Raw genomic sequence first — 24,105 nt, 5'->3', positions numbered from 1 at the left:
CCCCCGCCCCTGCGGCGCCCCGCCTCACCCGGAGGAGGTGAAGACGGCGTAGATGACCGGGTTCCTCACGTCCTGGGTCTGCTGGACAAACACGTCCTCTGGGGACAGAGGGAGGGAGCAGCCGCTGGAGGGCACGTGGCCAGGGGCCCAGGGAGACCCCCGAGGGGCTCTGACCAGCCTCGCCCGCCCCCCGCCCAGGCCCGCCGGGACTCACGGAGCTCGTCGAAGTGCGTCTCGATGCCGTCGTGGCCGGGCACGGAGCACACCAGCCGCGCCTTCAGGAAGGTGCTCCACTTGTTGACCAGGCAGCAGTGGCCGCCGTCGTCATTCTGGGGGCGGACGGGGGGCAGGGCAGGGCTGGGTCGGACCCGCGCACCCCTCCCCGCGCCCCTGCCCTGCCCGAGGAGGAGGAGGGCTGTCAGAACGGCCGGCGGGAGGGGCCGCCTACCAGGCAGATGCGCCCGATGCGGGCGTACACGGCGGGGCTCTGCGGGGCCTCGGCCGAGCGCTCGCGGAAGAAGAAGTACAGCTTGTCGTCGTTGCGCTCCGCGCTGTCGGGGATGAGCTCGGCGTGGATGAACGAGGGGTCTGCGGGGCGCGGGGGTCAGCGGGCAGCCCTCCCCCCCAGATCCAGGAGCACCCGACTCCTCCCCAACCGCACCCCCTCCACCGCGCCCTCCCCCCGAGATCCAGGAGCACCCCGACTCCTCCCCAACCGCACCCCCTCCACCGCGCCCTCCCCCCCAGATCCAGGAGCACCCGACTCCTCCCCAACCGCACCCCCTCCACCGCGCCCTCCCCCCCAGATCCAGGAGCACCCCGACTCCTCCCCAACCGTGCCCACCCCCCGCCCACTGCCCCCCCCCCCGATCCAGGTGCACCCCGACCCCTCCCCAGCACAGGGCTGGGAATCCCCACAACATCCCAGACCTGCCCGCCCGGGGCTGGGGCCTCACCGTTGAGCCAGCGGGAGTTGTGCTGGTCGGTGCGCATGGCCGTCTGCTTGCCCAGCGTGCGGAAGATGGCCGCGTCCGTGCCCATGAAGTCGATGTACACGCCCGCATAGAGCTCCTCGTCTGCGGGCGGAGGGGGCAGTCAGGGGCCGCCCTTTGCCAGGACCAGAGCCGATGTCAGGAGCCCACGGGACCTGCGGGGGGGCAGGCCTGTCTCCCCCGGGCTGCCCAGGGCACTGGTGAGTGGGTGCTGGGCAATGCGGGACGGGGTTCAGCAGCCAGAGCCCATTTCTGGGGGAGACCTCCAGCCGTGGCTGCTGCAAGCTGCCAGCCGAGGGCGGCCCACCAGCCACCACCACTCACACGGCATTTCCACCCTCAGGAGCGGCGTGTGAGCGCCCCCAGGAGCGGATAACAGTAAAGCGTTCACCGGGAAGCAGTGAGTTGAGTGCATGTCCCTTTTTAAAGGAACCGGTTGAAGTGTAACTTCATATACTTTAGTTTTTAGTGACAGCCCCGCCCCGAAGGTGCTGACACCTGGCCCGCCGGCCCCTCGTCTCGCTCCCAGCCTCCCCGCAGGCCCTGTCCCCGGCAGCCGCCTTGGTTGGCCTCCACCATCGGGCTAGGACCTTCTCAGTCGCCAGGATGGGAGGGAAATGCCCCCCCCCCCCGCCCCAGGGGCCTGGCGCCGCGGAGGCGCCCCGTGCCCAGCAGCTGCTCCGAGAGGCAGGCTGGGCTGGGCAGCCAGAGGCAGGCACAGGGTCAGGGGGGGCTCGCCCCTGTGGGCAGGGGCAGCAGCTGCTCCTGAGGCCCAGACAGGACCCCTCCTCAGAGAACATTCCCCCAACCTCCCCAGACACCTGGCCAGACCAAAACACTCTCCACCCGGCCACGGGGCCGGGACTCCCCGGGGGTGCCTCCCGCCAGCCTCCAGGCAAACCGAGGACATGCGATGGGATTATCGCCCTCCCCTACCCCCCTTACACCCCCCCGCAGACTCGGCCTGTCCTGTCCCCGCCTCCAGGCAGCACGCGGCCACACTGGATTGCAGGGGGGATCTGGCCCCTCCACACCACCATCTGCCCAGTCTCTGCCCCTCAGCTCACTCACACCGGGGTCTGTCTGTAGCCCTCTCCCCACCAGGCGGGGCCCATTGGGGGGTTCAGGGCCAGCACGTCCCCTGAGGTGAGTGTTGGCACCACACGCCAGCTCGGAAGCAGAGGCCACACCCTGAGGCTGTGGAACAGGTGGGGGCACTCACTGATGAGGGCTGAGGCCGTGTCCAGCTTGGGGTCGTATGGACACTTGCCCTTCCCTGACTCGAGTCTCTCGGGCTCCAGGTAGAAGATGTAGTCCTGCAGGGCAGAGGGCGGCTCAGCACCCCGGCCGGTCCCACGGCCGGAAGGAAGGGCAAGGTCAACCGCGCAGGGGCACCCTGGAGCCACCGCCCTTCACTCCCCAGATCTCTGGGTTTGAACTCGGTCCAGCCAGGCGGCCAGGGCAGGGCCACACCGCAGGTTCCCGGGGGCGCTGCCTGGTCCCAGGTCTGAGCGTGCTGCCTGGGGCCCTGAGGAGGGCTGGGGCGGGCTCCCAGGCCTGCAGCCCCCACGCCCGCCGGGTTGGGAAGGTTGGCGAGGCCTCCTTGGGCCCAGGGCGCAGCTCTGAGCCATGGCGGTCTGCGCTGGCCCAGGACAGCCACCTGGTCAGGGCGGGGCACTGGCCAAGGGCCTGGTCCTGTCCTTTGCCATCAGGTCCCACCAGGTCAGAGGGCTCTGAGGTCACCGTGCCCCGGGCTCGGTGCCGCACCCATGTCCTTGGGACTGACTAATAGGCCACGGCCTTCTGCCTGCCCCCCGAAGGGCCTCCAGGTCTCCCCAGGGAGCCAGGCATGGAAGGGTCCCGCCCAAACCACAAGGAATTCACAAAGCCTCCTGCACCTCCCTGCCCCGCCCCGCCCTGCCCCGAGGATGCCAGGAGGGAGGCTGGGGAAGGCACGGGACCGGAGGAGCTCCTGGGAGAAGGAGAGAGGAGAGGCGCAGGGGCAGGGGGTGCAGCGGGTGGCAGGGGAGGAGATGGGAGGTGTGCACAGGCCCGTCTCCAGTTTCACGCTGCACACGCGACTTCCAGCACACATGGGGCTGCACACACGGCTGGGCACGCTCACTGCAGCTGCACACACGGCTGGGCACGCTCACTGCAGCTGCACACACGGCTGGGCACGCTCACTGCAGCTGCACACACGGCTGGGCACGCTCACTGCAGCTGCACACACGGCTGGGCACGCTCACTGCAGCTGCACACACGGCTGGGCACGCTCACTGCAGCACACGGCGCCCACTGTTCACACGCTGGCGCACACGCAGTCTGATGGTCCCCATTCTCAGTGCTGCCCGCCACAGACACACATGTTCGCAACCATCTGCTCTCATTCACCGGCAGCCCCTGGCCCCCTGCCCGCCCCTGCCCAGCCCCAGCCCCAGCCCAGTCCCAGGTCAGGACCAGTGACAGACAGCTCTGCCCCTCCCGCCCCTGTGCCGACCGGGGACCCACGGAGGCCCGGGGCATGGACCCCTGAGAGAGATGCCGGACTGCACGCACGTGCCATGTTCCCACTCGGGGTGCTGAGCAAAGTGTGGGCTTGAGAGCAAATGTGTGCCCACATGTATGCTGGTGTGTGTTCATGCATGTCTACACACATGTGTTCTGAGGGCTCAGGCATGGCTGTCCCCAGGCTCCCGTCTTCCCCACCTGGTGGCTTCATGATTTCTCGCCTGCGGGGTGCACACAAGCGGACGTGAATCCCGGGGGGCCTTCAGAGTCACTGCAGGGGAGGGACTGGGAGGGGCACAGAGATGGGGGGCCCTGGGGAGGCCGCCCGGGTACAGGTCCTGGCAGGAGGGCCAGGCCGGACGAGCTCAGCTCAGAGGCAGGGCTGCCTGGCGTGGGCCTGGAGGGAGGAGCCCACCTGGCGTGGGGCCGTGGGCGTCGGGCGGAGGGCACCGTCCGTGGCTCTGCTGCCTCGGCCTCTGACCACCTGCGTCTGGGTCCAGGGCGTGGCCTGAGGAAACGAGGAAGGGGGGTTAGAGCCGGGGGTGGCAGGGGCTGGGGGAGCGGGCTCGGGCTGCCGCCTCTCACACCACACACGCCAGGAACACACGTGAGCACCGGGGCCCCCAGAGTACACAGATGCGCCTGTGCGTGCACACATACACAGCTTGGCGCACACCTGCACACACGTGCCCCTAGGTCCAGTCACTCTTCCATACGCTCCACGAGGTCACGCCAGCCGCACATGTGCCCACATGGAAATGGAAAAGGGCAGAAGCGGGCAGGGCGGGCAGAGCTGGGGAAGGGGCAGCTCCCCCCACCGCCCCCGGCTGAGTGGCAGGAGCCGGCCCAGGCGTCCGGCCTCCTGACGCCGAGGCCCCCAGGCCGCTGGCCGGGCTGCGGGCTCCCGCTAGGCGCCGGGCACAGGGCTGAGAGCTCCGCGAGTGAGCTCACTGCCTCCTCCTCACACCGACCTATGAGAAAGGCAACTATCAGCCCGTGTCCGGGCGCGGAAACGGGGTCTGCGAGGTGAAGGCGTCACAGGGCTGGGTCACGCCCCTCCTCCCATCAGAACCCGGATGGAGCCTCCGAGGGGGGCAGCACGGGGGGGGGGGGGGCGGGGGGGCAGGCTCACCTGGGCCCGGCGGCCGCGGTTTACATAGGTGCACATGGGGTTGTAGGCGCCAGTCCCACACACGTACAGGTGTGTCCGGTTCCAGGGCTGGATGAGCCTGACGAAGTTCCCGCACTCACCCTGGGGCCAGAGGGGAAGCGGGAGGTACCCACGTGCCTGCCTGGCTCCCCGCCTCCCGGGAACCACCTGCCGCCGCCCCCCGCCCCCCGCGCCCCCCCCACCCCGCACTCACGTTGCCATCCTTGCCCGAGAGCACGCACTCCTCGATGCGCTGCGGGGAGGCCGCCCAGTGGATCTGCGGACACGGGGGTCAGCGTGCGGCCTGCGGGCCGGGCCCCTGCCCCGCGCCCACGCCCCCTCCCGCCGGGCCGGCCCTTACGATGAGGGGCTCGCGGTTGATGTCGTGCAGGTCCAGGGACAGCACGTAGTCCTTGCTGCCCACGTACATGCGGTCGTGGTCCTCGTCCTTGAGCAGGATGCGGTAGTCCGTGGTGTTGAGCAGGAAGTTGAAGAAGTGGGCAGTGCCCGTGGCCTTCAGCTCTGTGGGCGGGGGGCAGGCAGCCGTCAGGACCCTCGGAGACCATCCAGCCACACCCCCTGGGCAGAGGGGGTCCCCCACCATTGGTCACCTTCATCCCCGGTCTCGCCTCCGGGGAGCACTTAGCTTCCTCTCTAGTCCCTGACTTTTAAAAATATATATTTTTTATTGATTTCAGAGAGGAAGGGAGAGGGAGGGAGAGGAAGGGAGAGGGAGAAACATCAACGATGAGAGAGAAGCACTGATGGGCTGCCTCCTGCACGCCCCACACTGGGGACCGATCCCGAAACCCGGGCCTGTGCTCGGACCGTGACCTCCTGGTTCATAGGTCGACCCTCAACCGCTGAGCCACGCCAGCCGGGCTCTAGTTGCTGACTTGCTGGGAGGAGAAAGGGACAGCTGGGTCAGCCAGAAAGGGGCCACACCAAAGCTGAACCCTGATTCCTCGGCCATCCCGCCAGCCCCGGGGCCCCAGTGCAAGGACAGCGGCAGGAGCCGGCGAGTGGCGGCATCAAAGAGTCTGCCCTGGGCGGGGCCGCGCCCACAGGACCGAGAAGGGTTCAGGAGCCGGCGGTGGGGCAGGTGAGCTCAGGACAGCCCGCAGACGCTGGCACCGAGCCGGGTGCCCTGTCCTCACCACCAGACAGAGGGCAAGGCTAGCAGTGGCAAGGTCCCCGCGTCTGAGCGCGTTAGCCAGGCCACAGGCACGCCCGACTGCGGCCACACTGCCGGCGGCCGGCGGGGCTTCCCCAGGCCCACTGCTGACGGTGGGCTCTCCGCTCGGAGCAGCCAGGAGCGCTTCCTGGGGACGGCGGCAGCCCCGGTGGGGGCGGGGACAGGGCCGGCTGAGTCCTGGGTTTCTCTCCTGCACGAGGCCCTCCCCCCCCAGGTGGCTGGGGAAGTCCCCCGGGGGGAAGGACAGGAGGGAACTGGCACACACAGGACCCAGGAAACTTGGGAGCCTTCCTCTGGGAGGGAGAGCGCCAGGGGTCCCCCTGGTAAGCGCCCCCCAAAAGTGCCCCTCCCCCCAGCTATTCTCAGCTCAGCAGGAGAGGGGAGGTAATGAGGGTGATGAATGTCCCCAGCACGGAGGCCTGAGATGGCAGCACACAGAGCACATGCGTGTCCGCACGGGGCCCAGGTGTGACAGTGCACACACGTCCTGAAGCGGACGAGGGAGTCACCCAGGGGGCCATGCCCGACCCGTCTCCCCAGCCCACAGCTGCTAACCCAGCTCACAGGTGGTTACCCATCTCACAGCTGGTGACCCGTCTCACAGCTAGTCAGTCATCTCACAGCTAGTTACCCATCTCACAGCTGCTAGCCCATCTCACAGCTGGTTACCCGTCTCACAGCTGGTTACCCGTCTCACAGCTGGTTACCTGTCTCACAGCTGGTTACCCATCTCACAGGTGGTGACCCGTCTCACAGCTGGTTACCCGTCTCACAGCTGGTTACCCATCTCATAGCTGGTTACCCGTCTCACAGGTGGTTACCCATCTCACAGGTGGTTACCCATCTCACAGCTGGTGACCCGTCTCACAGCTGGTTACCCATCTCACAGCTGGTTACCCGTCTCACAGCTAGTTAGTCATCTCACAGCTGGTTACCCAGCTCACAGGTGGTTACCTGTCTCACAGCTGGTGACCTGTCTCACAGGTGGTTACCCGTCTCACAGCTGGTGACCCGTCTCACAGCTAGTCAGTCATCTCACAGCTAGTTACCCATCTCACAGCTGCTAGCCCATCTCACAGCTGGTGACCCGTCTCACAGCTGGTGACCCATCTCACAGCTGGTTACCCGTCTCACAGCTGGTTACCCATCTCACAGCTGGTGACCCGTCTCACAACTGGTCAGTCATCTCACAGCTGGTTACCCATCCCACAGCTGGTGACCCGTCTCACAGCTGGTTACCCATCTCACAGCTGGTGACCCGTCTCACAGGTGGTTACCCGTCTCACAGCTGGTGACCCGTCTCACAGCTAGTCAGTCATCTCACAGCTAGTTACCCATCTCACAGCTGCTAGCCCATCTCACAGCTGGTTACCCGTCTCACAGCTGGTGACCCGTCTCACAGCTGGTTACCCATCTCACAGCTGGTTACCCATCCCACAGCTGGTTACCCATCTCACAGCTGGTTACCAGTCTCACAGCTGGTTACCCATCTCACAGGTGGTGACCCGTCTCACAGGTGGTTACCCGTCTCACAGGTGGTTACCCATCTCACAGCTGGTTACCCGTCTCACAGGTGGTCAGTCATCTCACAGCTGATGACCCGTCTCACAGCTGGTTACCCATCTCACAGCTGGTTACCCGTCTCACAGGTGGTTACCCATCTCACAGCTGGTGACCCGTCTCACAGCTGGTTACCCATCTCACAGCTGGTGACCCGTCTCACAGCTGGTTACCCGTCTCACAGGTGGTTACCCGTCTCACAGCTGGTCAGTCATCTCACAGCTGGTTACCCATCCCACAGCTGGTTACCCATCTCACAGCTGGTGACCCATCTCACAGCTGGTTACCCACCTCACAGCTGGTTACCCGTCTCACAGCTGGTTACCCATCTCACAGGTGGTGACCCGTCTCACAGCTGGTTACCCATCTCACAGCTGGTTACCCGTCTCACAGGTGGTTACCCATCTCACAGCTGGTGACCCGTCTCACAGCTGGTTACCCGTCTCACAGGTGGTTACCCGTCTCACAGCTGGTCAGTCATCTCACAGCTGGTTACCCATCCCACAGCTGGTTACCCGTCTCACAGCTGGTGACCCATCTCACAGCTGGTTACACATCTCACAGGTGGTGACCCGTCTCACAGCTGGTGACCCATCTCACAGCTGGTCAGTCATCTCACAGCTGGTTACCCGTCTCACAGGTGGTTAGTCATCTCACAGCTGGTTACCCATCTCACAGGTGGTCAGTCACCTCACAGGTGGTTACCATCTCACAGGTGGTTACCGTCTCACAGCTAGTTAGTTAGTCATCTCACAGGTGGGGCAATCCAGTGGGAGGCCTGGAGAGGGAGAACAGCTGGACCCAAGGCCCTAAAGGGCCGTCTGAGGGGGGACCAGCAGGTGGCCCCATCCCAGCAGTCAAGGGCGCCCTCAGGCAGCTGCTGCCAGAGCCGGGCTGGAGGGGCCGCGCTGAGGGCAGCCGTGGACAGAGCTCCCGGATGTGCTGGGATGGGCTTGAGGAGGGATGGCAGCCAGGGGACTCCCTCAGCCGACCCAGAGCCCTGTCTGCGGGCTGAGGGCCTTGCTGTCCTCCCCGACTGTGGGCGACAGGGAACACAGGTGATGACCTTGGCCGACCCCTGGGACGCAGGGACGCCGGGGGATCAAAGGCCTCGCCCGCCGGGCCGGCGGCGCCTCTGAAGTCCTGGGCAGGGCGGCCTGGGCACCTGCCCTGCACCTGTTGTCGGGCCACTTGGAGTCCCCCGCCTGGCCACCCAGCCATAGTGACAACAGGAAAGTAAACACTCCCACCCCCAGCCAGGAAGTGGCCGCCAGCAGAGCCCCCAGGCTGGGACGGCCCGCCAGGGCTATTTATACCCCGGCTGGGGGCACGGCGTGGCTGGGACAGGGGGTGTTTGGGGGACAATGGAGGGGAGGGACGCACAGGCTCAAGCTGGCTCCTTCAGACACACTTGGGGGAGCTCCAAACATTTAGACCCAGGACGCAGCCAGCCACAGTCCGCCCCCCGCTGCCCCGCCCTGAGCCTCTAGAATCCAGGCCCCCCCTCGGCCCCTTGGCCATGCTGTGGTTCCCCATGCCCGAGCCCCAAGTCCAAGGCCCCCCCAGGGCTCAAAGCCCCAGCACTCCGGGCCCCACCCCTGCCTGAGAGGGAAGGGCAGACCCCTCCCCCAGCGATGAGGAAACTGAAATGGGGGTGGGGGGGTGGGAGACTAGTCTTGATCTGACATCTGCCTCTCAACTCAGTTCAGGGAGGAGGACGGAGGGCAGAGAAGGAAGGTGACAGCCAGAGGGCATGGAAGGCGGGAGTCCCATCAAGTCCGTGGCCAGTGGCCTGGGGGAGGGGTGGCCCAGGCCAAGCCAGGCCTGGGGGTGGGGACTGCCCATGGGCACAGCCAGGCCGGAAGGTGACTTGTGCTCCATCACAGGGCACATGACTCAGGACCCTTGGGACGGCTCCCAGCGGCCACGGGATATGGCGTCAATGGCTCTGCGGTCACAGGACACGGTGTGTTGGTGGCTGTGGAAACTGGGGAGGCCCGGTGGGTGGGGAAGGGGCGGGCACAGGGCCAGGAACCTGGTCTGATGTGGGCTTCGCGGCCGCGGCCAGGCTCTCTGCCTGAGCCTCAGGTTCCCCCAGACCGTCATTCGAGGGGCCCAGGGGGACAGGACATGCGAACGCTGAGCATCTCTGCCCCGCCCCCCATCCTTTCTGGACCATCTCTGCCTCGGAGGGGAGAGGAGGTCCTTCCCCACGGAAGCGGGCCACCTGGGGTCACCATCTACCCTGCCCGTCCCTGCCCCCCACTTCCTAGTGCTGGGGTGGGGAGTGCAAAGGGCCAGGGGCTCCTGCTGACTCAGCCCCGTTCTCCCTAACGCCAACCTGGCTCAGCCCGGTCCCGACCCACAGGAGCAGAGCGAGACCCCAAAGCACCCCTCGGCTGCCGCCTGAGGGAGACGGGGAGAGGGTGGGAGTTCCCCAGGGCCGCGGTGGCTGGGGGCGGAGCGTGCATCCAGATTGTGGCAGCCCGGGTCCGGGGCAGTGTGCTCCCTCAGGCCGGGGGCGGGGGGGTACCACTGGAGGCCTGTCCCCGCTCCCGCCCTGCCCGGGGCTAAGAACCTGGGGCCTTCGTTCCTCCAGGGAGCCCAGGGCAGGGGGCCCCAGCCCAGCCTCCTGCTCCGACCCGGGCAGTCAGCAGGTGTCCCAGCCCCTCTAAGGAGCAAGGACTCGGGCCAAGGATCTGGGGGCCGAGGGGGCATCGGTGTGTGTGGCTCCCGCGGACCCAGCCTGGTGATGCCCTCAGGCCAGTCCCCGCCGCTGCGCCACGTGTCCCACGTGTCCCAGGCCCAGCTCGGAGGGCAGGGGTGCCCTCCCAGGGCAATGCCGAGGGAGGGGCGGGGGCGCGACCCAGGGCTCTGTGGGTGCTGGGACTCCAGCCTGGATGGGCTCTGACCTTGGGGAGGGAGGGCGATGGGCCTGGGGAACCTCCAGGAGCGCGCCCCGCCCCCGCCCCCGCCCCCGCCCCCGCCCCCGCCCAGGCTGGACGCAGGTTGCGTGGGGCAACATCCGGGAAGGCTTTCCTGTCATCAGGGAAGGAAGAGCCTCTTCTGGCCTCAGACACCTCATTTCCGCAGCGCCCCGCCCCCCTTCCCCCATGGCCATTCGATGCTCAAGGTCCCAGGGTCCCGCCCAGGACGCCTGGCCAAGGCCCATGGGCAGTTTCGGGGCTGAGCCTGGGGTCCCCGGGCCGGCTCTCTGGAAGCGGCTGGTGCTGCCTGGCTTCAAGGAGGTGGTGGGCGAGGACGGCGCTGAGGAGGCGTGTCCGCAGCCTCCCCGCAGCCCCCAAGTGCAGGGGCTCCGACCCCCGCTGCCCCCGCTGCCCGTCTCCAGGACACACAGAAAGGGGCTCTCGGAGCGGAGGTGGGCGCCCGCCCCCTTGGTTACAGCTCCACAAAGCAGCGGGCGCTGACTGACAGGGCACCTCCCCCGGCTGTGCTTGGTACCGGGGGTGATAGACAGGTCCCCGCAGCCCAGCCCTGACCTCTGACCTCACGTGGGCTGGCGCAGCCCTAATCCTGAGCTGAAAAGAAATGGGGCTGGGTGCTGGCCGGGTCTCTCAGTCCTCATCTCCGGCCCTTCGGAGGAGGGAAACTGAGGCGGACAGGAGACGGCAGCAGTGACAACAGCCTGAGTGGCAGAGTGCAGCCAGCCCCCCCGGACACCCCCAGGGGCCCTAGGGAGGGGGGCCCAGCCCCTTTCTCCCTCCCCGACAGCGACAGCGGCGAGGGGCCCCCGAGGAAGGCCCGGGCGGGGCTGGCCCCGGGCTCCCAGCCTCATCGGCCTTTACCGAGCAGCCACAGCCCTGCAACCCGGGAACCAGGAGCCCTGGCCCCTGAGCTGGGGGCAGGGCAGCCCCAAAGATCTGCACGCAGCTTCCCCCTGCTCAGCATCCCCACCTGCCCCGACCCCGAGGCCAAAACGCCAACACTGGCCGGGCCAGCCCAGGCCCCAGCACCCCAGGGGGACGTGCCCGTGTGCCCTCAGGCGTGTCCGCAGCCCTCCCCGCAGCCCCCAAGTGCAGGGGCCCCTTGGGTCCCAGCTGCTCAGGTCCAGGTCCCCCGATGCTCTAGGGGCTGCTCTCCCAGTCCCCCCGCCCCCCAGGATGTCCTGGATGGGAACCCCTAGAAGCCAGATCCAGGGGTTTTGCCTTGCGTCCTTCCGAGCTGCCTCCTTCGGGGCACAGGCTCTCTGACCCCACCCCTGAGCCAGGCTCTGCAGACTGGAGACCCAGAGGGCTCCCCGGAGCCACCCACACTCGCCCTCCTCCACCCCAGGCAGGTGAGCAGGTCGGTGCCAACAACACCAATTACAGCCGCTCTCACCCAATTAGCAGCTAATTACGGCCTCTCGGCCCTCCAACGTAATTAACATGTAAATGACTCGCGTGTTGGTGTTCAATAACCGCTCTGACTGAATTTAATTGAAACGTCTGCACGGGGACCCAGTTACGTATCTCACCACCTAGAGCTGCCACTTCCTGGGACTGTCTGGGGGGGGCGGGCAGAGTGGAGGGGGGAGGGGCAGGCGCCTCAAGGCTGCCAGCCTGGCCGGGGCGGGGATGGGTGCCGCCGGCATCCCTGACATGCCCGACCCAATGGAATCCTCAAGACGGGAAACCCTCTGGGACGAGGGGCCGCTCCTTTGTAAACATCCCGCTGCTCAGCAAACACGCTGGACAGGAGCTGAGGGGAGCCGGGGCAGGCTGCCCTCCGTTAGGAGGCTGGGGTGTGGGGCTGGGGCGGGGACTGGGAGGTGGGGGCTGGGACTGGGCCTGGGGGTTGAGGGTTGGGGGCTGAGGCTGGGCCCGGGGCTGGGGCACGCGGTTCCCACGCCCGTTCCGCCCCAGCGCCCACCTGCTCCGCCCAGGAGGGAAGGGCGGGTCACTCCCTGGCACTCAGGCCAGCGGAACCCGAGGGGCCACCCCTCTCCCCGCAGGACGTCAGTGGCCCCCCTTCTGTCCCAGCAGCGGGTGCCTGCGCCCAGGTGCCTCCCGGGTCCCTGCCCTCCGCCAGGCCCCAGGGCGCCTGATCGGCCGAGGGCTGGGCTGGCGGCTCCAGAGGCCACGGGTCCTAGATGGGCCTCAAGGTGGACACAGCTGATGGTGGGAGCCCTGTGGGCATTCACCGGCCAGGCGGAGTCCAGGGCTTGCCCAGCCTGGAGAGGGCTCGGTCGGTCCAGGGCGCTGCCGGGCGGGGCGGGGGGGGGGGGCCAGCCCCGCGCACCCAGTGGGAGGACGCCGGCCGGGCGAGCGGCTCGCACAGGAATGTGCCCCAAGAAGTGGGGAGTGGGGGCTGGTCTGAGGGGAGGGCTGCACTGACCCACTTTTCAGGTGGGGACGGAGCCTCCAGTTGCACAGGCCGCCCTGCCCCTCCTCCCACATTCCAGCCCGGCCCGGAAACCCCTCGCTCCTTCCTCAGCGCCTCCTCCCTGTGGCTGCAAAAGACAACAAACTCCGCGGCTCATTTGCCCATAAATCACCGAGGGACAGCTCAGCCCCACCTCTGCCCGGTCCTCCGCGGCCTGCTGGGGTCCCTGCAGGATTCCCAGGGTGCCCCACACAGTCTCAGCCCCTGCCCAACATCTGGTGGGGAAACTGAGGCACCGCGCAGGCAGATGCGTGCTCAGGGCCGTCCCTGGGGGTGCGGTGGGGCTGAGCTCGGAGCCCACGGGGGAAGGCCTGTGCTGACACCGGGGGGTGTTGGACAGTGACAGTGGGCGCCCTGGCAGAGGCCCAGCCGCGGGGCCCGGCGCGAGACCCCCACGCAGCGGCTGTCCCGCTGATGGCGGTGCACGGCCCACGGAGCCCCACGCAGGCTGCGCAGCGGGGACGCACTCGGCCTGGGAGGGACGTGGGGCATCAGCACGAGCCGTAGCGGGAAGAACTGCAGCTCTTGGCTGAGTGGGGAGACCTCAGAGGAAAGAGCCTGTCCGGGTAGGAAGCCAAGGACGGGTCAGGGTGCCGGTGAGAGGGGCGGGGGCGGGGGCAGGGAGAGGAAGGAAGAAGACTGGGGGAGGGGGGTCTGGAGCCTCCCGCTCAGAGGGCTTCCTGGTCCCAGAGGGGCCACTGCGCTGGGCTGTCCCCGCCTGCGGAGAGGGAGCAGACAGCCGTGCCTGCGGGTGGCCCGGCGCACAGCCGAGGCCTCCCTCCCGCACACGCGGGCCTCCTGGGTCCTCCGCAGCCAGCACCCAGGCTCAGTCTCTGCGGGGTCAGGGCCAGGGGTCAGGGCTGGAGCCCCGAGGCGCTGCCCTCTCCCTGGGGCTGCTCAGCTGCCCTGGGGGCTGCAGACCCAGCAGGCTCAGGGGCCCGCGTGAGCTGGGCTGGGGACTCGGGACTCAGACCGGAGCCTTCTGGCATCCAGGCCTCTGGCAAAGGCCCTCTTGCTGTTTCTAAGAAAAATGCAGCAGGAATCTCCTCTGCTTCTCCAGAGCGCCAAGGGGCCCCTCGAGGCGGGGCTCAGATTCCCAGGCCAGCGCCAGGCCAGGCCAGATCAGGCCAGCGCTCCCGCCCAGCCCGCGGACGCCCGGCGAGCAGCCAGGGCTGGTGTCCCCGGCACAAGCTGCGGGAGCCAGGACAGCGCCCCAGGAGGGGTCCCTGCAGCTGATCGTGGGCCCAGCCAGGCTGGTCGCCCTCCAAGGCTTCCCCTCCCCCATGCATGTCTAACACTGGATTTCCCCACGGCGATGCCACCTCCGGGATTAAAAAGAGCTTAAAAGTCACAAGGACAATACAGACTGCCCCTGGCACCAAGCGCAGACCCCTTCCCAGGTGCCACAGCGCACACCCGCCTCTGCTCCTGCTCTTCCCTCTCCCCCATCGCCCTCCCCCTATTTGAGAGGTAGCCTCCTCCAAGAAGTCTGCCAGGATGCCCATGACAGCCATTCTCCTCCTGACCCCACTCCACCCACAGGGCTCAGGGTCCTGCCTGCAGTCCTCTCCAAAGGTCAGAAACCGGAGGGAGGGATGGGGCCGTGCGGGGCTCCGGGGCACCCCGGACCGGCCCTCACCTGTCCGCCTCCCGCGGCGGAGCTCCTTGCTACTGAGACTTCCTTTACTGGGGCCGCAGCTGGACTCACGGTTAATCCTCCCAACAGCGCAACGAGGTCGGCACCGTGTGCACCCCGTGTGCACCCCCATTAGGAAGCAGGGACACAGAGGGACTCAGATACTTGAGGCCCAGGATGCAAGCAGGACAGCCCGAGGCTTCCAGGCCACCACCTGCACCTCTGCTTCCTACCAACTTTCAGTGCCCACTCCCTGCCCTGGGGGGGGCGGCCAGGCGGGAGCTGGGGGTCTCCCAGGAGCCAGGGGGCAGGGCTCTGAAGGCACCCCCGGGCCCCCCCCCATCTCCGGAGGGGTCACGGGGCGGGATGCACAGACAGGTGCAGACAGCCAGGAGCCCTCTCCGGCGGCTGCCTCCAAGCCACAGGGTGAAAGATGCTTTTATGAGCGGGATGAGATTTTTATCTTGGCGGTTTCTCTTTAAATTCTTTACGATTACGAAGCAGCGGGGGCTGCCAAGGAACATGATTTACTCCCTGAGCATGCACCAGCTCCCGCGCGGTGCCAAGGGGAGCTGGAGCCAAGGAGGAAGGGGCGGGCGCTGTACCAGGGAACCGGAGACCAGGCCTGCGCCGCTGGGTCCCCGCCGATGGCAGGCCCGTCCGAAGCTTGGCTGGACCCGGCGGGACCGCGGCTGAAGGCCCAGCCCCTGGCCTGGCTGACAGGCGGGGCTCGGGCAGGACCTGTCCCTGCTCCCTCGGAGGGCAGCGAGGGGCCCAATGAGGGGCGGGAGCCAGCCCCCAGGACCTCCCAGCTCCCCAAGTGGCCATTTCCAAGTCCCCCCTCAGGAGGGAGGCAGCTCCCATTTCCAGGAAAGCTGATTCCAAATGCAGGGATCTGGGCTCAAGTTCACGAGCTGGGTCTTCCTTCCTCCCTCTTTCTGGCTCATCCAGGAACACACACCCATCCTGCTTTCCGCTCTCGGCCACCTGACCCTGCCAGCTCCCCGAGCCGCTCCTGGCCTCGAAGCTCCGAAGCTCCCGGGCTCCCCGGCTCCTCACCGCCTCCCCTGCAACCTGGAGCTCCACGCCTGCTTGGCTGGCCCGGGAGCCCCGGGGGGTAAGGGTGGGTCCTCTAACTCCCCAACCTCACTGCACGCCTGTGCATCAGGCCTGGGACTGGGGCAAGGCGCCAGCAAGGCTTGCACAACCCCCACCCACGGTGACCCCTCCTAACCTCCGATCTCAGCGTCTCCTAACAAGGAAAGTGCAGACTCTGGCTTTCGGATGCCACATGCACATGACGTCAGTGGTGGCCCCGGGGCGGGCCAGCAGGGCCTCACTGGACCCGGGAGCCCTTGCCCCTTGGGGATCCTGGTTTTCTTTTTTTTTATATATATATATTTTATTGATTTTTTTACAGAGAAGAAGAGAGAGAGGGATAGAGAGTTAGAAACATCGATGAGAGAGAAACATCGATCAGCTGCCTCCTGCACACCCCCCACCGGGGATGTGCCCGCAACCAAGGTACATGCCCTTGACCGGAATCGAACCCGGGACCCTTGAGTCCGCAGGCCGACGCTCTATCCACTGAGCCAAACCGGTTTCGGCCTGGTTTTCCTTTTCTGAAGGGAGAGAGTGTCCTGGGGGCACGAATGCAGCCCAGGGCGACCCCAGGCCTCTCCTGGGGAGGGAGGCTGGGAAGACGCGGAGCTGCAGGGCCCTGGAGCTTTGTCCCCAGCTCACGGGACAGGGCTGGGGGCCGCGTCCTCCAGCCGCCCTGGCTCCGTCCCGGGACAGGCGCCCCTCGGTCCTGCTCCTGAGGGGCACGGGAAGCCTCCAGGCCCCCAGGAAGCCAGGGGGTGCCTCAGGCCTCGGAGGCCACCTCTTGGTCGTCATCAGGGGCTCCTACAGTCACTCCGATTGTGGGCGTCTTTCCTGACCTCCTTTGGCGAGATGGCCTTCTGCCCCATCTCCCTACCCCTGCCTCAGTTTCCCCAGTAGCCCAGCCCCCTCATGTTATCACACGACCTCTTTCCCCCACTGAACACTTCTGGGCCCCAAGGCCCAGCCAGAGCCAGCCCAGGGCAGCGGAGCCCTGCGGGGCGGCCTCCTGGCACGCAGTGAGCATTCCCCGAGCGGAACAAAGGCCCTGGCAGGCCGGCACCTCCCCGCGCAGCCAAGGTGGTGCCCTCAGGTGCGGGGAGGGGAGCTGTTCTCCCAGACTCCGTCGGTGACTCTGGGCTGAAGGGGACCCAGGCCTGGCGAGGAGGGTGGAGGACAGAGGGGCCTGCGGTCCCGGCTCTCTAGTCCCCGGCACCGTGAGCTCAGAGAACACCCTGCCTGCTCCTGGGGTCCCCCACTGGGCCCCTCACTTCTGCCTGACCTTGGCTGTGCTGCTGATGGAAGCTCAGGGCTGGGCCGTTGGAGCCCTCGACTCTGACTGGACCCTGGTCCCTTCTCCCTTCCCCCCTCTTTGCTTGAGGCTTGGCGGGGGGTGCCCAGGCGGACGGGCAGGCAGCAAACCCAAGTCTGGCCCAGTTCCTGCCTTTGTTCCTTTATCTGCCCTGGGCAGGAATGCCCGTATGCCAGCGCCTCCCCACTGCAGCAGGACCGGGTCCCTGAGGCCTGGGACGCCAGCTGCTATATCCGTCCGAGGCACAGATGGAGAAACTGAGGCATGGAGCCAGAGTGGCCACCAGTGCTTCGGGGAGCAACCCTCTCCGTGCCTAGGAGGAGCCCCTCCTTCCCCAGGCCACAGCCGGGCTGTGGGACCCAGGGCTGCAGGAGCTGGCCTCGGCTCTCACGCCACACACACTTGGCGAGGACGCACTCCTCAGCGAGGGCCCCTGCCTGCTCATGACCTGGCTGGGACCATCCAGGGCCCGGCGCACAGTCAGAGCTGGGCTCCCAGGTGACACAGGCGACAGGGTGCGCACTGTCTTTCAGCCGGCTGGACTGTAGGTACGCCCTCCTGTTCACTGCAGAGTCCCCAGTGCTCAGACAGGGCCTGGCGCACAGTAGGTGCTCACCTCTCTGGTAAACTAGGTGACGTCAACCACAAAACCAGGACCGAGACCCAGTGGGGACCAGGAAAGGCCACTCAGGGCGGGGACACCTGCGTGTGCAAAGGCCCCGAGGCCCAGGCCTGGGTGGCCCGGCTTCCCGCAGCCCCACCCCGGCGGCCGGGGCCGGCGGCGCTCGGTAGGCTGCCTGCCAGGAGCTGGGCTTTTAGTCACCGCGGGTGTTGGCTTCAGAGCTAATTGAGAGCGAATCGACCTGACTGATGTGGGCGTCAGGCGTCGACAAGGCCAGGGCACCAGGGTTCTATTTCTGGCCTCGCTTCTGCCTCCTGGCTGACCTTGGCCTTGCCCTTGCCCGAGCCTCGGTTTCTCTCTCTGGGAAACAGGAACAAAGCCTTGGCCCCTGGCAGGCCAAGAAGGTCTAAGGGGAGCCGACCGAGGTCTCCAGGGCGATGGCAAAAATAACCCCGAGTGCGTGTCTGGGCTCCAGGGTCCCTGGGGTGTGGAGACCACGCCACCCACCCTCCTCCTGTGGGGGAAGGGGTGACCTACCCCCTGCCTGCACCCTGGGCTGCTGGGAAGGGGGACCGAGGGGGAATCAGGCTCCTTCAAGATTTATTGATCTGCTCTGAGGAATTCCACGGGGGCGGGGGTGGGGGGCGGGTGTCAGCAGAATAAATGGCTCATCTCTCGGCCTAGGAGAGGGGCTGCGTCTGCAAACCGAGCTGACCCGTTCTGCCGCCCGTTCCTCAGGCTCATCCTCAGAAACCCGTTCCCCACTGACCCATCCCCCCACTGGCCCATCCCGCAGGCCGGGGCCGGGAGGGGCGCGGCTGGGGAACACGGGCACGCGGTGAGGCAAGGCGAGGCGAGGTGAGGCGCGCTGGGCTGCAGCCAGGCCTGAGGAAGGAAAGAGCTCGCCCAGCCTTTCACCCCGACATGTGTGCCCGGAAATCTGGCCAGCCAGGCCGAGCCCGCCCCACCCAGGGCAGGCGGCTGGACCGGTGACCTCGGGCCAGAGGGGGCCACGGCTGGGAACTCGGGAGCGACACAGGCCCCGCAGGCCCCAGCGTGGCCCCTGGCCCTCACCCAGGGGCACAGACTTCCGATGGCACAGCCCTCCAAGGAGGGGCCAGGAGCGAGCCTCGGCCGCTGCCCTGCGCCACGCGTGTTCGCCTGCCGGTGCCTCAGGTGACGGAGCTGCGGGACCCTCTCCCTCTGCAGACCCCAGCCCGTCCCTGCACCCTCCCAGGTGCTCCCAAGTGCTCCCCGGGGACGCAGGAGCTGGGGCCTGCCACAGCGCACGCTCTCCCAGAGCTCACCCGGTGGCCTCCCCCGGTCACAGCCCACAGCACCCTCCCCAGTTCCTGGGAAGCCTCCCACCCACGCCCACAGGGAGGCTCCTCAAGCGCCCACACCCCTGCAGAGCAGGTCCTGCGCCTCCGCTTCCGGGAGTCGGTGCCTGCTGACTTCTGACCGCCCCCGGGCCAGACGGAGCGGGCGCCGGGGCCTCTGCAGACACGAGCTGGGAAGGCGCGGCCGCGCTCAGAGGAGACCCTGCAGGCCCGAGGCCGAGACTCACCTCCTGCCTCTAGAAGGGACCCAGGCTCAGGACCCTTCTCCAAAATGTCTGAGTGGCCCCGCCTCCCGCCTTCCCAGCAGCCGCCACCTCCCTGTCCCCACCTCACCCCCCAGGGCCACCTGTGTGGTCCTCGTTTGCCGTGACCTCTCCCCTCTCCCCTCTCCCGCTCCCGTGCAGCGGGCGGGCGGCCGGGCGGCCGAGCGCTGTGCACAGAGGGGGCTGCCGGGCACCGCGGCGGCCTCTTACCTTTGAAGGAGAGCCGGACCCGGGGCGTGGCCGGCGGGAGGTCCTGGACGGGGGCGGCTGGCCAGGCCCCGGTCACGAGGGAAGCCCAGAGGAGGAGACCAGCCACAGGCATCGTGGGAGGCCGGGGCCCAGGAAGCAGCTCAGCGGTCTGGACACCTGGAGGGCAGAGCCACGATGGGAATGTGAGGCCGAGAGGGGGGGTCCTGCCCCACCCACAGTCCCCGCCTGGAATGGCGCCAAGGGCCTCAGTTTCCCCGTCTGAACAAACAGGGTGCCGGTGTCTCCTCACGCACACCCTCGGCCCGGGGCCGAGTGCCAGTTCGCACACCTCACGCCCTTTCTCGGCCGTTTCGTCTACGTAACCGATGGCCCTGAAGGCCGAGCAGCCAGGTGCAGCCTGGGTCAGCAGAGCTGGGGGGCGGGGGGGGGGGACTGGACACTCGCTCTCCCGGCCTCCGGCCCAGCCCTGGCTGCACCCCCAGGGCCCGGCTCAGGCAGGTCCGCAGCCTCTGCATTCCCAACAGGCTCCCCCTCATACCCACCCGCCCCCAACCGAGCGCCCCCCCCAAGGCTGGGGAAAGCGGTGGGCCCACCCTGCCTGCTCCAGCAAAACCTCTCCCCCACACAGGGAACCGGGGCCTGATTATCGGGGCGCGGTGCACGGAGGAGCGGAGAATGGGGAGGCACGCGTTCGCAGCCTCAAGCGGAAGCGCGCAGCAGCCAGGAAAGGAGGCAGAGAAGAGCAGTCCACTTTCACAGAAACCACAGCAGGAGGGACCCGGGTCAGACCTACGGAAGGACTTCCCGCGGGGAGGAGCTCCCGCTCTGCTCGGGAGGTGCAGGGGGCGCTGGGCGGCGGGAGCCGGGGGCCCCGCGGGCTCCCTGCGGAACTCCCGCCCCCGGGTCCGTCTCAGCGCGATGCTTCCCAGTGTTGTCTCCCCAGGCAGCCTGGCTGTTGGGTAAACGCAGCCCAGCACCAGTTGTCAGAACATACTGCTCCTCCCGGCAGAAGCCAGCGCCAGCTCCCCGCCCCCCCAGATGCACTGGCGGCGGAGGGGGGGCACCAGGACCGACATTGCGAGCCCCACCCCCTGACCTGCTCTGGCTACCCCCTCCTCCCGGGAGGCCGGGCCCAGGTGCCTGCTGGGCCCTGGGGCGGGGGGAGGGCCTGGGGCCGGTGAGTCCCTTGCACGGGCTGCCACCTGCTGGGTGAGGCCCAGCCGCCACCTGACTGCCAGGCCCCACTGGGCAGACCCTGGTGCCCTCCCTGACCCGCCTCCCCCAAGCCCTGGCCTCTCCTGCCAGGGCCAACCGCGGGGTCCCTCAGACAGGAAGCGCAGCTGGGGCCTCCCGGCCACTCCCCAGGGGGCGCCCTCTGTGGAAGGCCTCTCCTGGGTGCTGGCACCTCTGTTCCCTCCGAATCCCCATCACAGACGCTCCCTCCGGGGAGGCTGGGGGAGGGGAGAGTCAGAACCACCCCTTCCCTGCCTGCGGGGGGGGGGGGGGGGGGGGGAGGGGCACCAGGCTGGTGCTGGCTGAATGGCAGGCTGATGGGGGGCAGGTGGGGAAGGGCTGTGCAGCCACACACCCCTTGGGGTACACCCGGGAGGCCCCACTAACCATTGTGGACACACACGCACACACGCACACACACACACACACGCTCACGTGCATGCCCACACATGTTCGCACAGGCATGTGTTTGCTCAAGAACTTGACCTGCCAGTGGGGTGGGGCTCAAAGACGCTGGGAGACAGGGTCCTGGCCTGGGAGGAGTCCCTCCGGGAGCTTTGATCCCACGTAGGGGTGGGAGGGGGTGGGGGGTTCCGGTTCTCTCCCCTCCCTCCTCTCCTTGGCCTCATTTCTCCTGCACCCACGTTCGTGGTGACAAGGTCAGGGTCACCAAGGACAGTGTTGGAGTCCCCCAAGGTGTCCAAGAAGGCGGGGGGCTTTGCCCTCCTGGGCTCCTGCCAGGCCCTCCCACAATGCTCTAGCCCTTGAAAGGGGTGAATGTGGGATGTTCAAGTCTTTTGGGGCCTCAGGCCCCAGTCCAGGCCCCTCTTTGGCAGCCTGGGGGATGGAGGAGAAGAGAGGAGGAGCAGAAAGGAAGGAGGACAGAGGGAGGATGGGGAGGGCATTTCTGTAGCCACTTCCCCTCGCCAGCGCTGGATGCCTCCCGTGAGCCCCAGCCCAGAGGCTCCCGGCGGCTGGCCCAGGTGGGTGGACAGAGGAGGAGCCGCACCGCCACCTGGGAGCCCACCAGGAGGAGAGCAGAGAAGGAAGGAAGGAAAGAAGGCTGGTGGGAGGGAGCAAGGGAGGAAGGCAGGCGGGAGGGAGGAGGAGGAGAGAGGGAGGAGAGAGGGAGGGACAGAGAGAGACGCTCAAACAAAGAACCGAGGAGCTGGGGCTGGCGAGGGGTGCAGGGAAGGGGCGGGAGATCGAGGGGGTCCGGAGGCACCTGGGGTCGGGCCGGGGGGGCTAGGTGGTAGAATTGTCCGGCCTGCCCCAGACCTCCCAGGCTGAGCGTGGGGGTGGGGCGGGGGTGGGCAGCCCGCCTCAGGGAAGGGAGCTTGGCTCCTCAGAGCTGGGAGCTGCTGGGGGAGGGGGGCAGGCGCAGGGGCTGTGGGGGACACGGGGAAGAAATTATTAACAGCACCCACCCCCTCCCGGCCCCGGGCATGCCCCCTGCGCAGGCCAGCCGGCTCCTAAGCTTTCCCCCTCCCCCAACACCCCTCCGACCAGGAAGCGGAGCCACCCCTTTCGATGGTGGGGTTTCCCAGTCAAGGTCACCTGGGCTCGGCTCCATCCTCCCCCTCAAGGTATGCGAGCAGAGCAGGGGGGCCGTGGGGGACTGCTGGCCGCTCCCCACAGCCACACTTCCGGATCTGGCTCCCCGAACTGTACCGAGGGGCAGCCGTGCCCGGTGACCTGGCTCCCCGACACTCCCGTGGGGACCTGGGAACAGGCTCGGCTCCCTCTAGCCCCGGGGCTGGGATGAGCCCCCACCCCTGGGTGCAGGTCCCGGGGCTGTAACTGTACAGAGGCTTCTGGGAGACGAGCTGGGTGAATTCAGGACAGGAACCCCCAACCGGGCCCACCTCCAGGGCACACACGCCAGTGCCCGAGGTCTGCCCCCTCCCCCAGGTGCTGGCGTTCACAAGACAGCACCCCAGGAATGAGAAGTTACCTATCCGGCCAGGCCCCAGCCCCCCGCCTCCCTCCTGGGCCCCCCTGACACCTCCAGTCCCACCTGCTCTAGGAGGGCCCCTCGCGGGCCTGGGGTCCCTGCCCACTTCGCCACTGGGGCCCGGCGGCCCACATGCGGGCTGCCTGCAGGTCTGCCAGCTCACCTACCCCCCACAAACAGCTGGGTCCCCGATGGCGCGAGACTCGCTGCTGGAGCAGCAAACCCACGCCGGCAGCAGGGGTTCGGTTGGCCCAGTGCTGGGAGGCGGTCCCCTGCCCTGGACCCGGAGACCCTCCGCTTGGGGGCAGCCAGGGGAGCTTCCTTTGAGCAGAGGGTGGTCAGGTTGGGCCACTGAGGCAGGGGCGCACCCACCGGGCACAGCGCTGCCCGAGGCGCTGGTGGGAGGCTGAGCCGGAGCAGCGGCAGCCGGATTCCCGCTCCGGGAACGTGGGAGTGGCGGCGGGGGTGAGGGAGCGCCCCCCCAGAACCTGATGGGAAAAGTTGTCTGCACACCGGGGACTCCGCAGGCCACATCCTCCAACCCCCGGGTCGCCCCGAGGCAAAGGGTCCGGGCAGACCGACAGGTACAGCGCCCGCTCTCGTCGCGTCGCCCCGAGTCCGCGGGGAGCCCCCCGACCCCCGACGCCCGAGCCGCGGACACTTCCGCAGAGTTGCGGCGCCGCGGCTCCCGGAGGACCGCGGGGTGGCCGGCCGCCGCCGCTCCCGCCGTTCCCGCCGCACTCACCTCCTCCGCGGCGGCGGGGCCTGGGCTCCCGGGCGGGCGGCCCGCGCTAGCGCCTCCCCCGGGCCATGGCCCGGCCCGCGCCCTCTCGCCGCTGCGCCTGAACCGGGGTCGGTGTCGGTGTCGGTGCCGCGCCCCGGCTTAGCGGGTTCCGAGGGCTTCGAGCGGGTCAGCAGCCGAGGCCCCGGGCCCCAGCCCGGGCCATGGGAAGGCTCAGGGGCGCGCGGGGCCGCCTCCCCCCGGGTGGGCTGCGGGCGCCCCCTGGCCGGCGCGCCGAGGGCGCATTCCCCGGCGCGGGGCGCGGGGCGCGGGCGACGGCGCGCTAAGCTCCGGGCGCTGCGCTCCGCTCCGCTCGGCCCGATGGCGCGGTGCCCGCCCGGTTGCTGGGCTGGGGCCCGGCGGCCGCGCGGGGGCTGCGCCGCTCCTCGCCGCCCGCCCCGGCCTTTGGCTGCGCTCAGGGCTCGCCGGACGCGGCCGACCGCTCGCTCGCTCGCTCTGGTCTCGCGGCCGCCGGCGGGACAGGGTGCTCCGAGCCGCGCGGGGAGCGCCGGCAATTGGCCGCCCGTGGGCGACATTTGCATAGCGCGGCCCCGCCCCCCCCGGCCCCACCCCCGGGGCGGGACCCGCCCGGCCGCCACCCCGCCCCCGCTCCACCTGTCCGCGGCTCAGGCTGGGGTCTCCCCGGCTGAGGGGCCCCCCGCGCAAGGAAGGCTCCTCTGCACCCCGCGCCCTCGCCCCGGCTTCGCGGGCGGCGCCCCCGCCCCGCCCCGGCTTTGTCTCTCGGTGGATCCGCCGCGCTCTGCGCCTGGTGTTTACCCGGGCGCTCAACTCCCAGGCGGGAAGGGCGGGCGCGCCCGGCAGCCAGGAGCCGGCTCACCTGCGCACCCCTGGCCGTGTCG

At 68.3% G+C, this 24,105-nt stretch overlaps 1 protein-coding gene across 4 annotated transcripts in view; it reads right to left on the bottom strand.

Moving 5' to 3' along the window:
- The window catches only part of SEMA3F (semaphorin 3F), a 35,541-nt gene extending 11,846 nt beyond the window's left edge, over nt 1–23,695 (bottom strand). The window contains exons 1-11 of one of the 4 annotated variants that reach the window (XM_054729830.1): nt 23,210–23,695; nt 19,278–19,433; nt 5,015–5,175; nt 4,868–4,930; nt 4,636–4,755; nt 3,919–4,011; nt 2,215–2,308; nt 957–1,076; nt 449–588; nt 215–329; nt 29–98 (exon numbers count right to left, since the gene is read on the bottom strand). In XM_054729830.1, coding sequence (XP_054585805.1) covers nt 29–98; nt 215–329; nt 449–588; nt 957–1,076; nt 2,215–2,308; nt 3,919–4,011; nt 4,636–4,755; nt 4,868–4,930; nt 5,015–5,175; nt 19,278–19,389 — 1,088 coding nt within the window. In that variant the 5' untranslated portion in view covers nt 19,390–19,433; nt 23,210–23,695. Of the gene's footprint in view, nt 1–28; nt 99–214; nt 330–448; nt 589–956; nt 1,077–2,214; nt 2,309–3,918; nt 4,012–4,635; nt 4,756–4,867; nt 4,931–5,014; nt 5,176–19,277; nt 19,434–20,066; nt 20,206–23,209 lie in introns of those variants that run through there. The other 3 variants (XM_054729831.1, XM_054729833.1, XM_054729832.1) reach the window with 3 other exon arrangements.
- Nucleotides 23,696–24,105: the final 410 nt, after the last annotated feature.

Source organism: Eptesicus fuscus, chromosome 18, assembly GCF_027574615.1.
Source record: "Eptesicus fuscus isolate TK198812 chromosome 18, DD_ASM_mEF_20220401, whole genome shotgun sequence".
Lineage (NCBI taxonomy): Eukaryota > Metazoa > Chordata > Mammalia > Chiroptera > Vespertilionidae > Eptesicus > Eptesicus fuscus.
This window is presented reverse-complemented; position numbering and strand designations above follow the sequence as displayed.